The sequence below is a fragment of the Pocillopora verrucosa genome, chromosome 2 (genome assembly GCF_036669915.1).
Source record: "Pocillopora verrucosa isolate sample1 chromosome 2, ASM3666991v2, whole genome shotgun sequence".
Lineage (NCBI taxonomy): Eukaryota > Metazoa > Cnidaria > Anthozoa > Scleractinia > Pocilloporidae > Pocillopora > Pocillopora verrucosa.
Genome location: NC_089313.1, coordinates 19,666,305 through 19,683,893, shown reverse-complemented (window position 1 = coordinate 19,683,893; position 17,589 = coordinate 19,666,305). Strand labels below are relative to the sequence as shown.

The following is a 17,589-nucleotide window of genomic DNA, read 5'->3' as shown; positions in this document are numbered from 1 at the left end:
GAGGAGAAGAAACTTTCGATTTTATTTGTCTATATTAATGAAAAAGTTGACAAAATCGCGAACTACATTTTTGCATTTGAATTATATTTTGTACCTGAAAACGTATATGGAGCAAGCCGGTCTTTCGTAGTACAAGTGTCAAAAGAGTTAATTATCAGGGGATAAGTTACATTAACTCTCGTTGCAATACTTCTTTTTTCTCTTTGAGTTTCGATGTCTGATTCATGGCTTACGAGAAGGCCCTCGTTTTAAGCACTGCGGGACGAACGTTTCTTTGCCTGGATTGGCCACATTATCAGTGTCTGATAACAAGCAAACCTCTCGCCAGCACGCATTGCTCAAGGCCTCCTCAAACTTTCGTGGGCAAAGAGGCGCCTGTATTGAAGAGTCGCTGACAATGAGGCTCTGCTCGCAGGTTACCTGATTCAAGCAAGAAGAGGGTGAATTTTGATTGAGAGTAGTGACATAAAACTAAAAAAACACAAAGTAATTGGAGTTAGTATTTACACTGATCAATCAGTTTAGAGGGTAGCGCGAGTTTTTTAAACCAATCATAGAACGAAAAAAACTCAGTGCAACCCAGGATTACTTTATACACTCAAGTCAAAATCGTCCTACCATTACACGCTGATTTGCTATGTAAGACAAAACACATTTACCATCACAGAGAGTCTCACAAATTCAGTTTAGGTATGAAGCTTGTTTGCTCGACAGAAGCCTCGCTAAAATACAAGTTATGAAGTACCTTATTAGATGAAAATGTATGATGCGATTAACTATGTTGATATTCTTAGACTCTAAGCAGGCTAAATCTAAATTACTGAGTTTCCTAATTATTCGTGCTCACGTGAGATCTCTTGTCGAATCTTATTGCTGTAGAAAAGGCTCAGACAACGTTATTTTACAGAATTATATATATCTTGAAAACATAAAAAACATACATGTTAACTATTGAGATCTGATATTTTTCTGTTGGCTTACAAACACATGAATAGTTTTGATTGACAATAAGATATTTAACGATAAATGTATTGGGAGCTGGCTCGTAAGCGAGCACTGTGGCTGCAGACCACCAGCTCAAAGCAATTAAAGATCTTGCTATGTTTGATTGCTGTGATCTGGTTGTTGGCTTCTACTAGAATACAAGTGATAATAATCTACATAGTCTGTCGAAACGTTTGCAAAATTAATCTGTATTTAAACTGTACGCATTGTCGACAATTTTTAAGTATCTCTAGACAACAAAATTTTCTCTGATGTTTTGAAGGTGTTTCCCATCTGCTTATACTTCTCTTTCCGTTGAGCTATCGTCTGATAGGAGAAACACTCGGCCTATTGTTGGTTTGGCAGTTGGTCAAGTACGCAGGTTTATCATTTTTAATTCGTTTAAATCATTTCCATCATCGGCTATCCCTAATCCTTTTTCGTTAATATTTTTTTTGGACCAAACTAATATTTTGAAAACAGTTTCGCATGTCACATAAAATGACCAAGAATAACGTGACTTATTCCCTTAATTAATTTGTGTCACAGTAAGTTGGATTCAATCCAGCTTATATGAAATTACCAATAGAAATGCAAGCCGAGCCTGACCTAAATATCACACCACACAAAGTTCTGCTTCCAGTGAGAAAGAATAGAATGTATCGGTTTTTTGACAGAAAGACCTCACTGGAGCTAGACTTATTTCATGGAAATCGTGCCTTCAGTAGACCTTTGGTAAACTGACTGAGGACCCAATAGGTCTTCTTTGGCTGGACGACAGAAAAGAGATCGGACAACGTTTTTAAATTCATGGTTAAATCGTTGGTTGAGAAAAATATACAGGCACGGGTTTATAGCGCTATTGGCGTGCGACAGAAAGTAAAAGCTGGATTCCAAGTACTCGTGTGAAATTAAAGCAACGTAAGTCGGGGTGAAGAAATAACTCATCAAATGCATAATGTGACTCGGCAGCCAACACAGCGCAAAGACAACAACAACAATGATTAGCATGCGCAGTACTTTCCTTTTAGACGACTCGTTTTGACGCTTTTGACTGGCAGTTGAAGCCCCCGGAATCACACGTGACCAGAGACGACGACCAATAAGAATGTACAAGGTTGCAATGATTACAAGTGCAAACAGATACAGCACCACAAAGGTTGTCATGAAGTAAGCTCTGCCAATTTCAAATTGTTTCATCCCGTCTGAGGATAAGTAGCTCCAGACCATTCTACATTCCCAGGAAGATCCGTCAGCAGAAGGCACGCTATCAAAAAGAACCAGATACAGAGAGAAATACAGCGAAGATGAAATCCAAATCAGAGAGGTAACTAATTTAGTGTTCCGAATAATGGGGACGTCGGCGAATGGATGAAGAATGGCAAAGTAGCGGTCCAATGATATAAACACGAGGGTTATAATAGTGGCTGCTATGGACAGACCGCCTGAGAATTCAACAAACTTGCAGGTCACTGATCCAAAGCCACCGGGTAACCACGTCAATCCAATGTACAAAAAAATCACCTACAAAGACCAAAAAAAGGATATAAACATACCCAGGCTGTGAGTTAAAAAAAATAACTTGTCAGCGACAAAGCTAGAGCTTCCACAAACATTGAAATAGTTTATTCTGGTAAATGCAATGATACTCCTCATAGAGCCCAAGCTCCGTCTCACCTTTGCGTAACTAATCTTACTAGTCTCCTTTGTTGGAATGGAATGCAGTCGAACCTGTATTAAGCGGCACCGTATTAAGCGGTCACCCCATATTAAGCGATCAGTTGTTAAAGTCTCCAATTTGTTTCCCCCTAATAACTGTAATTTTCACCTTTATTGAGCGGTTACCTCTATTAAACGGTCGCAATTACTTGTGGCTACGTCCTGACTGCCTGTTTTTATTATTTTCCACCTGTATCGAACGCTCACTGAAAGCAGAACCACCCAAATAGAACTAAGAATAATATTTCAAATTTTGATCTATGTTTCTCTCTAAAAATCAAAGTAAGTAGTATTCTTGAGCACATTAAATGGCCATTTATGGCATAAGGTGGTGTTGTGCACCGTTTATTATGATACCCCTGATCTGTTGAAACTGTACAAAGGGAGCACCTGCCTCCCCCCCTCCCATTCCTCGTGGGTGCCTTCTTATACAAGTTCGACTGTTTCAGACAAAACTAATAATGTGTGCGTGCGTATGACTGAACTTAGCAATATCGTGAAGAAGCTGAAGGAATAGAGGCACAGTTAGAGCGGAGAACAAGAGAAGTTTACAACTTGGAGAGAACCAGCTTAGCCCCATATTAAAGAGTATCATTGCACCAGAATACTTATTATTAAAAACCCCTTTGATGATTGAGGCTTGAATGTAATTGTCAATGTACTCGTATATTTACAAAGCAATTGCTGTTTGACTTACCTCAAAAGGCATAATGAAAATAGAAACCAGCAGATCGCCGATCGCCATGTTAACAATTAGAAAATTGAAAGTAGTCTTCATTCTCGCACGAGTTGCCACAATGTAAATGATACAAGTGTTACCAAAGAAGCCAAAGATAAAGATAACAGTATAAGCGAGAGTCATCCACACTTTAGCCCCGTGAACATCATCACCACTTAATGACGTCGCGTTTTCCATATCTGGAGATAAAAAGAAGACAAGAACACAAAATGAACCCCTTATTTCTACAGATTCGTAACTCCCTTTCCAATAGTCACTCTCTTAATATAAATTATTCCTAGGTTGAAGCCAAAAGCAACGCTTGTGATATAAATTTACTCGGTGTCAAATCCAGTGGTCGCACTTGCCAAATCAGTTCAACTTAGTTTTTAAGCCAACAGCCTAATATTATCTGTCAGTTTAACTTGTAATGAACTTACCTACAGCTTGCATTTAATACTTATTGACCTAGTCAATCAAACGAAGCATTTTAATTTCTTTTTCGCCCTGAACTATCCAAGACAACAAAGGAAGTCGACGATAGAAAAAAAAAGCACAAAACCTTGAAATATTCGTTTGCATAGTCGCACCGCGATAGGTAATCACACTTGAGGGCGGCGACATAACCACAATTGGAGGCGAGGTCACTCAACTTGAGGGCGACCTGACTTAAAGCGACCTGACTTCCTTTGAGATAACAAAGTATCAAATTTGGTGAAACAACCCAAAAAGAACGAGGATGACAGTGACAAAGATGAGTGCAAAGACCGATTTTTCAAGAGCCAAAAACTGTTACCAAGACAATTTTACTCATCAAAAAATTATTGAAGAACCCATGGTCTGAAGATACAAGATAAAAGGAGGTCAAAAACAATTACTGTGGATGGGGCAAAAAGTCAAATTGTCAGCTTAGTACAGAGAAGGAAAGGAACTACACTATTATAATTCTTCGTTTTACCAAGAACGATCTAATGAAAGCCGCCACTGATCTGCAGATGCTGTTTAATTAACTTACTACATTTTTATGATGTTTCTTTTCGCCTCGGGCGCCTGCATAAATGAATACTGTTGTAAGTGTAAATCAATGCAAAAATTTCGAGTTTTTGGGAAAAATTTAGGGGTAAGCACGACTCAAATTTTTTGAAGAAAGCAGTAAAGTATATTTCCAACATAAGGAATCATTTTAAAAGTCTATTGTGTCCTGACATGCTCTGTTTCGTTCACAACATTGGCTTGCCAGCTTTTATGCAAAGTTTTTCTTGGAAAGAAATCGGAAATTAGTTTGAGATACGTTCACTTGCTAAAATATGAACAAAACAACTTTTTCCGGTCCGATAAATGGTATCCAAAGTAATAACTAGATTTAACTAAATCGGTTTCTTTATTGAAACAGTTTGCTTGGATAGAAAAAAAACTACCTGTGGGGAACATCTGATACCAGCAGCTGTGGAAACTGTTTTGTAGCACTAAGGCGGGATTTTGAACTTTTACTTACGTTGGCGAATATCGGCACAAAAAGAACACAAGGGAAGCTGCACGTCAACTTGGATTTGATTTCTCAATTATTTCAAGTAATAAAAAGGGATGAATCTTCTTAAGTTCTCTTGAGAAGTTCACAAATGTTTAAATTATTCACGAACTGTCACTTATTCGTCTTTGATTTTAATGAACCTCCAGGGAAAGCTACAGTATTTGATCATTTAATTTCGCTATGGTAATAAAATTAGTTTTATTTTAGCGCTACATAAAATTATTTGCGACAAAAACACACACAAAGTAAACCGGGACAGTAAATATTTTGGATTTTCATAATCTGTCCTTTTAATTCAGACCGTACAGAATGACACTTAGAACAAAACTAACAGCACCCGCTCTTACAGTTCATGTGTGTTTTGATCGAACACGACAACTGAATATTTCATGTAAAATTATATATAAATAATGATGAGGGGAAACTTTTCCAAAAAATGTTACAAAAAAGAAAAAGAAATACCCAAAAATTGTATATTTCCTCAAATCATTGTCCTAGTTTTTCAAATCATCGTTGTACAATCATGACATTACATATTTCTTAGAAAATCCATCTAAGAGTAAGGGTTAGTCTTCGCACAATCAAGCCGTAAGACATGAACGATTTGAAATAGGACCATGCAAAAATTTTTGGAACCAAGAAAAAGTACCTTGGCTTGTTCATGAAAACGAAAAGTGCGTCAAAAGTCGCTTTAAATAAAAATAAATCCCAGACGTTATTAATCAGTATCGGAGAAAATTCCACTTTTAACCTATTACGGCAAATAATTTTTCGAGATACATTTCGCCTACGAACCAAACCAACAGTTAAATTTAATAGCAACTTTTAACACTTATACAAATCACTGTAGCCCTACTTTCATACAAAGAATAAAATACATTCCGCACTTGGAGCGTACCTGGGACAGAAGTGTTATTTGCTGCCATGGTCAGCCTTGAACTCTACAGTATTCGATCAAGCGTATTTTAAATTCTTCAGATGTGGCTTCGATCTAAAATCGGAGCATAACACACGATAAACTGCGTGATAAATGATGGAGCAGCAATGTTAAGCCTATTATGAACAGAACTCCGCGCTATGGTGGATTAATTAAAGCTTTACCACATATATTAATGGTCTCCGCAGCTGATTCCACCAAGGAACGTTGATTTTTCCTATCAAATATCTACCTCAACCAACACACTTGTCACTCGTCCTTGTCAGAGTCAGGAGCCGAGCCTTTTTAACGTGTCGGTCCTCATACAATAGAAACTTTTAATGATGCTGATGAAAAGAATCGATAGGATGCTGGGATGGCCCGAAGGCAAATTAATGTTACTGGTGATAAAGGACAGTTTACATGGCTCAAATAGAATAAATAGGTAGGAAAATTAAAAGACAAGAAGTGATTGGAAGGACTGTAATTGAAAACGACAACTCTACGCGATAAACATTTAAAAGTGTTACAACAACAAAATTCTTATGTTGCGAAAAATTCTCATGACAGAACACTTAAGTAAATACAAGTGAAAAGGCATCGAGTGGGCCAAGCCAAGGGTAGAAATAAACTGAAAAAAATAACGATTTCCGTTTATTATTAGCTTGTGACTTATGCAAATTCGAGTCCAAACATTAGCAAAAAGCAATTAAGAGAAAGGCGCCGAGGATGACAATCTCTAATGGTAGAGTAATTTCCTTTGCAACAAAAGAAACTCATTTTACACTCATTTATAAAAAAATAGATTCGGCAATATGCAGTTATAAATTGTCGTTTTCAAAGCACTTGGTGAGATAAAAATGACAAGGGAACATTATTAAGATACTATCTTATTCTCCAAATGCCATTTCTTTTGTCCCGGGACTCCAGGCAGGTAGAAAATTTAATTAAATTTCACGTCAGTATTTTAACTTACTGTCAACCCATGATCGCAGCTAAGTATGTCAGCAGAACATTTTATTAATTGCAGCAGTTTTTTTTTCTGTCCCTTTTATAGGCACCTGTTCGTTCCTTCTCTACTTATAACTGAGTATTTAGTGGCACTGTAGATAGAAGCAAACTGTTTTGATCAGATTTGCGAAAAGAAAAAACTAGGTATAATTCTAAACAACTTCACTGCCTCTATCGTCAACTGACAAAAAGGGGCTAGATGTAAACCTAGATTTGGTCGGGTGTCAGTCCTCCATCGGGGGGATTTGACCTCGGAAACAATTGAGTCTTCAGACGGAGATCAAACAGATTGTCATAGCTCCGTTTACACAGGGAGTTACGCAAACTCCCAAAATGAAAATTCCTTTTTGATGAACAGTAAAGATGCTTTCAGTCATACGACAACAGGAAAAAAGTCGAATATTTTCGGGTAAAGGTTAGGGTATGAAAACGCGCTCAAGTAATCATCGAAAAAAAGCTAGTACTCGACATATAACTGATGTCTCAGAATATACATATAAAAATCACATTCCGATGTGGGATGTTGGGCTGAGACATATATGCAATATATGCAATGCACTATTTGAATTGCAAATAATTCAGAAAAAAGCCAATCTAATAAGGCATCCAATAACATTTTGAGGGTCGACTGTAAAAGGGAAAGAAAGTTTAAACACACTTCCTGTCATGTATTCTATCAAGAGAAAATAATGGTCCCATTAATTTCTCTTGATTCCATAGATCACTAGAATTTTACACTTAAGTATTCTTGAGTTAATCGACATGACCTAAATTTGCATTACCGATAAACAAAATTTCGTCGAAGCGATTACCCAATCCATTGTCTTGTAGAATCAAGTCCAGTTTACTGGTAATCAAACATTCACATTGTTTGCAAATCTAGACGCAAATAATCGTCTCCGAGTTGAACAAACGTAATAAAAAATCATAGTTGATAGATTTTAGATGGCGACAATTGCACTTGAAACTATCAACGAAATAGAAGGGAAAAGAAGTTTCCGTTTTCCCGTGAGGTACAGAAAACTGCTTAACATTTCGGATTTATGACCCGCGGGAATCAGTCACAACTCCAAATATAAACCATAACGTAGAAAGGAAAATCCAGGGCGCGAAAAGAGGATAAAAACAATTTAAACCACAACTTCTATATGGCTGAGATGTCAGTTATCTACAGTTGCCACTGCATGAACATAAACAATCTTTTAAAAGATAATTTTTCACCTTTGCGACCTGAGTAATCAGCCAAACCACAGGCGTAAGAAAGTAAGCAAGGAGTTGCATGTGGCTTGAGTTCAGCTCACTTTTTTTTGTCAGGAGATGTCAGTGATTTAGCTCGATTCATCAGCTCATAGCAGGCTGAGTCGGGTGTTCATTTTGCGTCATCACATCACAATTTACCGTCTTTCAACTAATCTCCGTAATCTCATCTTATCTCTAGCCAATGGACGCAAAATATTTATCGTTAAAGAGGAATCACTTTTAATTGGATACACAGCCTTGCACAATGAGATAAATCCATTTTTATCCCGTCAGCTCTTATCATTTTTCCCCTTCATTTGCAGGGATTATGAGTGTAAAGACGTGCTTATCTTCAGGAGTCAGGTCGAAAGAGTCCAAGTAGTCCTGTGTCTTATCATTCGACGCGCGATTAAAGACATTTCTTGACCTTCCTCATAATCTTCAGTACTAAACTCTATTATCTTCCTGAAAGAGTATTCTATCACAGATAACACTTACGACGTACTACTTAATGGATAGAAATGCACTATTTTTAGTAGCCCAATGTCTCAGAATATCAGTATAGCTTTAATTCACAAGCATCGTGTCAGAGATTCCACCGCACCGTGGGGAGCAAAGTGTCTGCCCCTCCCACTTTAAACGGTAGTTGATGACTCCATGTTGTCTACAGCAGAGCTTTGCATCAAATTTGTTGCGGCACGCAGTTACATTTGGAGAGAGATGTTAGTGAAGGTTAAGATGAGCTCTACTGAAAAAATAAAATACAGAGATAAGAATCTGGAGGTTAAATTCACGACTTGATCTTTTGATCAGTAATGTATTATTATTTCTCCTGAACTGAGGTTTGATAAGCTAGCCATCGTTAGCTATTGTTTGAGTCGATCACTAGATTCGGATTTTTGATCAATGAAACACTGTCAATGATAATTTGTTGTACTGAATTTACAGCTGGATAGCTGTGCTCATGATATGTGAGAAAAACATATGTTAGGCGTACTCAATGCACGCTTCTGAAATGGCACGCGCGCAAACTGAAGTTTTGATACACAGAGCTGCACCACGCACGGTTCCTACCGCAATTTCGACACAGAGTTCAAACTGCCTGTATTGAAAAGACCCCGTCTTAAACTTAACATTTAAAAACGAAACGTAAACAAACATAACTTAATCTTTACAAGACAAGACTAGACTGAGTCAAACCGCGCAGAATAAACAAAAAAACATAACGTGTTTACACAATGTTAAGTTAAACCCACCTTTGAACGTTTTTTTCGTATGCGTTAATTCTCCCTCGGAAGCAAGGAGCTTAGCGTATTTACACTAAAGAAAGAGTAAACATTTAAGCTTTGATTTTAGAGTGAAAGGCGTGAGTATCGCATTGATTTTGCTCCAACAGCTTAGTGCTTCGCTTCATAAATCTGTCTGCGTGAAAAGTGGGAGATGTCATACTCTAACACATGTCATATTTGCGTAGGAGAATTAATACCACGTGTTGTCTGACATGTCCTAATTGATTCATAACAAAATAAGAATGGAGAAACACACAGAGCAAAGCAGAACAAAAACTGCCGAGAGGTTGGAGACGTAAAAAGATGAAAAGAAATCTCTGAAGATATCTGGTGAATGGTCACAAGAAAGGATTCTAAATTCATAAATTATCTCATGACTTCATCTGATTTGTGCAATGATATAACCGAATTCAATGTGCTTTGATAAGATCCTAGCCGGCGGAAGAACTCCCTTCAAGTCCAAGGGCTTTGTTACCCAGTTCACCAAATCATTCGTTGCCGTCACTGCAAGCCACGGATTACAAATCTGCATCAAGTAATTAGTTAGTCAACAACGAGACAGACGGTGTGCAGAGCAACATGAAAGGAAGAGAGTTAAAGAGAGGGAAGGCTTCTTATGAGACGCGGCGAGATCTTTTTAATAGGCTTTTGTGATGAAAGTTATCTTTTTCTGATCGAATGGACTGTACCGCGTATCATGAATAATGCTGATATAATTTAAAGAAGGTTATTTAACATGTAAGGAAACCTAATATGGTTTGCCAAAGTAGACAAGCTTCATATAGGTAATACTTACCTCAAAAAGAGCAAACCCGAGGATACGATTACCACAAGAAATACGAATTTAAAAAAACTCGTGGCGTACTCCGCTATTTTATAATCCACGTGCATTAACGAGTGTGCATTAAATAGTAGTGACCTTAACTAAAGTACGACGATGACAGTAACGAGGACGTGACAAAAAAAAGATCTGTTCAGCGGAACATTAGCTCAGTGCGTGTGTTTTAAAACTTTGTACATTTCTTAGCCGTCCGCTGCAAAACAACAAGACGTAATATCACTACAATTTGCGTGGTTTGAGAACGGAAACCCCGACGGCATGTTATTCAAGCTTCCATTTGAAACTCAACGCTGCTCACATATTCTTTATGCCGAAGCCGGTTGAGGTGTGGCGCCGTAAGAGACGGTAAACACATCCTGACATTTGCAAAATTCTAATTAAAACTAGTAATAATCAAAGATTAATAAAGCGCGTTCGATCTCTAGTAAAAGTTTTTGTTATTGTACTGATTGTGCAGAAAAAAAAATCGGTGTCTTCAGCTCAAGGCGGCGAAGAAAACATTTGCACACGAGATCGAGGCTATTTGTGCTACATAGCCAGCCAGCCACCCAGCCAGCCATTCCAAAATGGCGCCCAATGCCTAAAATCGTGTGGTACCCCGATCGATCCCCTTGTGACTGGTCCATAAAACCCTCGAGAGTGATTTTCGTAAAAACAACTCGATTAGTATGCGTTCTCCTTAGTCGAACGCAAATATAAATTCATTTTTGTTCGATTTCTCTTTTTTCTGAACATCTCATTTTTGTTCAGTAATGTATGTAAAGCCAAAAAAGGAAACTTCCTTCCATTAGCATACGTTAGTAACAACGTAATCACTGTGGTAACTTTCCTTAGGGCTAAATTTTTCAAGATACGCGTTTCATAACGCAGCTCTTTCTCCTTCCTTTTTGTTTCCAACTGAGTTCTGTCGCACTACTAGGGGACCTTAAGCCAACCACGACGACCACGGCAACGAGGACGTGGTAAAACAAAAGATTTAATGGGAATAGTTCCGCACGTACGTTTTAAACCTTTGTAGATTTATCAGCCTCTGCAAAACAACAACGTGGAATCACCAAAATTTGCGTGGTCTGATAATGAAAAACCCAACGGCAGATTAGTATTAAAGTCTCCCTTTGGAGTTCAACGCTGCTCACAGACGTTATACTGAAGTTGAGGTGCGGTGCCGAGAGACGGTAAACACATCCTACCATTCGCAAAATTCTAACAAAAAATAAATACGAATTTATTTTTTGATCGAAGTCATCTTCAGCGTTGCAGTACAAACTGAAAGCGTAGAACAAGCGATAACACGATCTCAGACAATTAATATTTTGCCTCTGATTTCTTTTTCTACTCTCTCGTTTTTAAATGTATCGGATTCCTAATTCAGGTACAATTTTAAAGAGTCTAGTGTTTCTATTGTGATTTGATGTTCGAAGCAGGCTAAAAGAACGACGAACATCACTGAGGACTTATCTAAGCAATCAGCGGCGATATTTTGGCTCTATCGATCAATCTTCACAAAGATTTATGAAATTCAGTTAATGCGAAAAGGTCAAGTATTAGGACAGTTAAGGCTTGACAAAGTGAGTTGGACTTCAAAAGAAAGATCGAGTAGGTCGACCAAAACAAAAAAATCCTCATGATTCTGACAGATTATATCTCTTACATGTCTGATAAGATTATGGGTCAAAAGAATGCGAGTTTGAAAAAATCAGGCATTGACATGAAAATCTTTGTTGACGGCATTTTCGGAAGAATAGTAATACAATAGAGATAACTAAAGATAACGATGATTTTATTGCTGATCATGGCAAAGGCTGGAAAGCTAAACACGTATGAATTTAATATACAGCTCCGCTAAATAAAAACTTCTTTGTACCTCAATATAGGTAGAGGATTTGACCGTAACGCTAGAGGTGACCAAATTCAGGTGGTTCAAATTCTCAAGAGGAGCTCAAATATTTCTATATCGCACGCTACTGGTAATGGAATAAAAACTTCCCCAAATGCTGATTTATCCTAAATTTACATAATAGTTATCCAAGAGTCAGTGTGGTAAGCTAGTGTATTATCAAAATCTCATTTTAAAACTGTTAAGTGGGAACACGCTTATCGAAACTGATCGTATATCAGCTTCCAAAATTCCACCCGACAACTTATCAAGACAAGATCGGACTAATCAGAACAGTTCCAAACTGGATCATGGTCACGTAAAATTTGGAAAATGAATTTATGATTTAACCTGCCGTAATACAATTTTATGTAGTGGACCTTCTGTTTTTTTTAACAAACCATTCGCTAGAAAAGTTTACTTGTTTACGTTTGAACGTATCAAGAAATGGCCCATTGTTCCGGGTCAACTTTTCCAAACAAAAGTCCTGAGTAATTGGTAGTCCTGAGGGATTTTGGCCGAAGGGAGGCGGAAAAGCTCGTAACTGATCGAGAAAATTATCGGAGTGGCAATTTTGCTGCACTGGGGGAGTGGGTAGTGTAAATATGAACTAGTAAAATCAATCTCCATCGGTGTACCCAGGGGTAGACTTGACCCTCGTTTAGCGCATCGAGCCAAAGGTTCGCAAATTCAGAAATAATTAAATTTATCCGTATTGCAGTGACTCATTTAAACCACCTCTCTCTATATGTAAGTCAAGTCGCCTGGTTTTTACCAGTCAGTTTTTTCAACGTACAAATATATTTTTTGGTCTTACTACTGATGTTGAATGCGATCGAAAGTGACGGTTTTCTGTGGAGAGCCTCGAGGCGATTGAAGACCTTGTTTCTGGCGCACAGCTGTTTTCAAACGAGGCATTCATCGTTTTTAGAACCAGCATGTTTACCTAACACGAGGATCCTTCTTTGCAAAGGCGCCGAATTCGTGTAACTATGTTGATGATACAAGATAAACTGATCAAAGCAATGATTTCTAGTTTTTGCGAGAGCATGTATTTGAGTTATTTTCGTTTTCAATCAAACGCGTGGCAAGATGAGGGTGTGATATTTTTTCTCTCACAAGTCTCACAATGAAGAAGGTGCGAGTTTTTTTATTTATCATTTACAAAAAAAGCAGGTCCTGCTTAAAAGTAAGTCTCTCTCATTACATTACTACCAGTTTTACAGCGGATTTTAACAATCTTTGTTAAAAGTAAGGAGCTGTCAACAGCTTCTCCAAATTTTTCGCAGAGAGCAGGCGCAGGCGCACAGCTGTTTTCTAATGAGGTGCTGACTTTCTGGAACCAACAAGTCTACCTAAGAAGAGGATTCCTTCATTTAGGTACTTTGAGATTGCTTGAAGTTGAAGTGACCGTTCTACTTTTAAAAAAGGAAAAGCAGATCTTGCTCGTACAAGAATTTTCTAAAAACTGTCAAAACTGAATTCTAGAAATGTTTTTAGAATGAAATACTGCTAAAAGCAAGTTTTTCGAGGTTTTGGCAGAGCGCGTTTGTTATCACTTTTTATTTGTTCCTTTTGTCTTTTACCTTGGGCGTGGCGTCCAACGAAGGTGAGATTTTTTCATCGCTTTAAGTTGTGGCGAAGAAGGGCTAACACTCGAAACGTCAGCTTTTTTACTCTTTACGGTGGCCAATTTACATTTTCAACTCAGTTGTTAATACTTAATTACCACCTGTTTTTAATTTTGTCTAGTATTTTCAAAGCGCCTCAACGTTAAATTATCACGATAGGACTTCAATTGAGTTTTTTCCTTTTTGCTTTAGGAAATGTTGCACTTGTTTGTGATTTTGAAAGTTAGTTCTCTAATTTAAAAAGGACTTTCATCAACCTGTCACGTAATTTTAGTTTAAAAACTTGCTCTGGCCTCGAGGAAGTCTTTGAGCAAATACTGACGATTCGTGTCGGAATTTACTATGAATATTTGTACAGCTCCACCTTGCGCGAAAGCCACGATGACCATAATTCACGGACGTCAAGAAAACGCAATACAAACGATCTGCTCAAACCTCAAGGGCTTCAGAGCTACAATACAAATCTAAGTTGACAATGAGGACAAACAGATTAAACAAAATGCTGATATGCCAAATACTAAAAATTTGTTGATAAATATTTTTAACATGACAGTTTTTAATGAGTCGTCGACATTGTAGTTCAAATAAATGTATGTAAATTTATGACTATTTTTTTTTCGCCATACACACTATCTTGAAATTTGCTTACGTCCTTTTCATATTACTTATAGTTTATTGAATTGTCGTCTGTCTTGTCTCACGCAACGTTAAATCAACACGTAATAATGGCTCGAAATTATTTGAAAAGTTGCTATTCTTGTAAAATCGTTCATTTTTCTTCCTACGGCTTTGTCACCACAAGTTAGACAAAAAGCACAACGTTTTCCGTCCTTATGATAAAATCATCCCGACAGTTTGTGCACGATGAAACATTTAGCCGGCTTCACGCACTCCGTAGGAGTTTTAAAACATATTTTAGGCGCACTTTTACCAGAATAAACAATACATTTTCCCCCATTATTTAACATAGTAAATGTTTTGTTCAAGATGACAGACAAGACAGATACCAGAAGCTGTTTATGTCTTTCTATAAGACGCCAAATGACTTCATTAATAAATCATCTCCTATATTTTTCCAGCTTGTCTAATTCTTCGGCGGAAGTTGCTCGAATTTTGAATTCAAGTTACACTTGAAATTGTTTAAGTTCTCATTAGGTATAATATGCCACTGAAAAACAGCTGAGTAAAACGTCGGAAAAATTGTGTGATTCACATTTCTAGTCATTAAGTCTCTATTGCTTACATATGCAATTGTATTAGTCTTAATACACGGATGGTTTAATTTGAAAACTGTCAAACAATCTTTAGAACTTATGCATGGACGAACTTTTTTCAACAGTCGTTACCTATTTGTTTTGTATCTGAGGCGAAGAACTGAACATAAGAAACCGGTGCGTGTACAAGGAGCCCGTCCGCACAAATAACGACCTGGAAGGCTGGCATAACGCCCTCAATCGCAGAGCTGGAGGACAATGCGGTTTGCCCTTATACCTTTTAATTGAGTTACTTGATTGGGAGGCAAAACTCACAGCTATTACAATTAGGCTGGTCTCTGACAAAAAACTGAAACGAATTCAACGACGTACAACAAGAAACATTCAGGCAAAACTATTCGCAAGTTGGGAGAAGTATGAGAACAACGAGAAAACCGCTGCTCAACTACTCAGGACGTGCTCGCGTTTGAATGGACCAGCGCGCTCTAACTGATCATGAACGAACTTTTTTCAACAGTCGTTACCTATTTGTTTTGTATCTGAGGCGAAGAACTGAACATAAGAAACCGGTGCGTGTACAAGGAGCCCGTCCGCACAAATAACGACCTGGAAGGCTGGCATAACGCCCTCAATCGCAGAGCTGGAGGACAATGCGGTTTGCCCTTATACCTTTTAATTGAGTTACTTGATTGGGAGGCAAAACTCACAGCTATTACAATTAGGCTGGTCTCTGACAAAAAACTGAAACGAATTCAACGACGTACAACAAGAAACATTCAGGCAAAACTATTCGCAAGTTGGGAGAAGTATGAGAACAACGAGAAAACCGCTGCTCAACTACTCAGGACGTGCTCGCGTTTGAATGGACCAGCGCGCTCTAACTGAGCATGAACTAACTGAACTAGCGTGAAGTAAGCTGAGAATCAGAAGGTTTTGTAAATAGGTTTTGATTAAAGCATTTTTTTGAATCAGGTTTTGTAAATAAGTTTTGCATTGAAAATATTTTGTGAATCAGAAGGTTTTGTAAATAGGTTTTGACTAAAACGTTTTTTTGAATCAGGTTTTGTAAATAAGTTTTGCATTGAAAATATTTTATGAATCAGAAGGTTTTGTAAATAGGTTTTCCACTAAAATATTTTGCACTTGTAAATATTTATAAAAGTACGTATTGTAACAAAAATGTTGTTGATATTATACTTGTTATATTTTATTTCTGACTCGTTTTGAAGGCTGGAAAACAAACTCTGATTGTTTCTGAAAAATGTTAACTCGTTAATTCACATCGTAACGCTTTTTCAAGTAAAATTTTGAGTTATACATTTTTGGAACACATTTGGAAGCCATCGGAGTTTGTTATTCAACAGTTTTAAATTACCGCGATGTTAGTGCTCACACGCCGGCTTTTTCTGGATCTGTCAAAAATATGCAAATTGTTTGGAAGTCAGCCAAGTGAAACTAGCATTAACTTAAAATTGTTCTGACCCAAGTATCAGCATTACATCCGAAGCATCAGTAAGCACCCTTTTTACTAAGCTATTACTGAGTTATTACTAGATATTTGGCGTTGGCGAAGTGACCAGTAGGACGTTGGCCAAGCGACTCATCGCGTTGGCGAAGCGAACAAAGACGTTGGCGAAATCACTCGTTGGCGAAATCACCGCAATTCCTTAGGAATATCTTCACATGTTAACATACGTATTAGACACCGAAATTAGTCCTTTGACCAACATTGTAAAAATTTCGATTAATTCTTTTAGGTCCAATTGACGGCGAAAAACGCTAGGAAAAGCAGATACTTAGACGTTAAGTTGTACGTTTTGAATCCAAAAACTTTTGGATTAAAAACTCCCTATTACTTAACAAAGTAAATGTTTTGTTCAAGAAAATAAAATTTCAGGATAATGATCTTGTTTCTTTCAAGCAGCTGAAGATGTTTTCTCGCCAAGTGTTTGTGATACCCACATTTGGAAACTCGGTAAATTTCATTTTCGTTTTATTTCAACTACACAGAAATAGGAGTTAAGGCTGAATATCAAATCTTATCATGGGGTGAAAGTCAAACTCAAGTTTATCATGCATTAAGTACAGTCATCTCCTACCTTCCAAGATCCAACGTTCTTTGGTGCCCAACACTAGACTTATTTAGCCAAACGCGTTTTCTTTTATTAGTCTGGTAGCTATGGTTACGATAGAAACTGTTGGTTTCAAGCCAAGATGAAAATTAATATTAGAAATGAACTTCCCTCTTCCTGTTTGGGCTCTTTGCACAAAAAGCTAAATTGGTAGAATAATACGCGGTGAAGAATTTAAATTAGTACGGATTGACTGGAGTAATGTGTCTTGGACAATAAAATGTCATTATTAATTCCTTGAAAGTGTCGCACGTCATGCAAAGGCATTATAATTATAGATCGTCTTTGGTAATTCATGTCAAACAAACGCAATGCAGGTGAATTTGAGAGAAGAAACGAGAGACTTTAATAAGAATTAAAGGCAAGTCCAGCGAAAATGGTTTTGAGACTCACACAAACATAGATAAAGAGGAAAATTTTGCACTTCGTACTCCTTAGCTCGATGAATTTTATTAAATTGATTACAGTACGTATATAGTTAATCTATG

The 17,589-nt window shown here is 37.5% G+C and overlaps 1 protein-coding gene across 5 annotated transcripts; it reads right to left on the bottom strand.

Annotated features, from left to right (window-relative positions):
* On the bottom strand, nucleotides 1-9,434 carry LOC131790569 (tachykinin-like peptides receptor 86C). Of its 5 annotated transcripts, none has more exons than XM_066162739.1 (4): nucleotides 9,375-9,434; nucleotides 5,851-5,943; nucleotides 3,401-3,621; nucleotides 1-2,508 (listed from the first exon to the last, which is right to left on the bottom strand). In XM_066162739.1, the coding sequence occupies exons 2-4, from the start codon at nucleotides 5,876-5,878 to the stop codon at nucleotides 1,684-1,686; spliced, it is 1,074 nt and encodes a 357-aa protein (XP_066018836.1). In that variant the 5' UTR covers nucleotides 5,879-5,943; nucleotides 9,375-9,434; the 3' UTR covers nucleotides 1-1,683. The 5 variants fall into 5 exon arrangements, with proteins under 5 accessions (XP_066018836.1, XP_066018835.1, XP_066018834.1 ...); XM_066162738.1 differs by lacking the exon at nucleotides 9,375-9,434 and adding an exon at nucleotides 8,101-8,218; XM_066162737.1 differs by lacking the exon at nucleotides 9,375-9,434 and adding an exon at nucleotides 6,054-6,239.
* Nucleotides 9,435-17,589: the final 8,155 nt, after the last annotated feature.

Excerpts from the sequence above, each read along its gene's own strand:
- LOC131790569 (XM_066162739.1), bottom strand. The coding sequence starts at position 5,878 with ATGGCAGCAAATAACACTTCTGTCCCAG. Across the intron at positions 3,622-5,850 it reads AAATAACACTTCTGTCCCAG|ATATGGAAAACGCGACGTCA; the intron begins GTACGCTCCAAG and ends TTTTATCTCCAG. Across the intron at positions 2,509-3,400 it reads TTTTCATTATGCCTTTTGAG|GTGATTTTTTTGTACATTGG; the intron begins GTAAGTCAAACA and ends TGGTCTTTGTAG.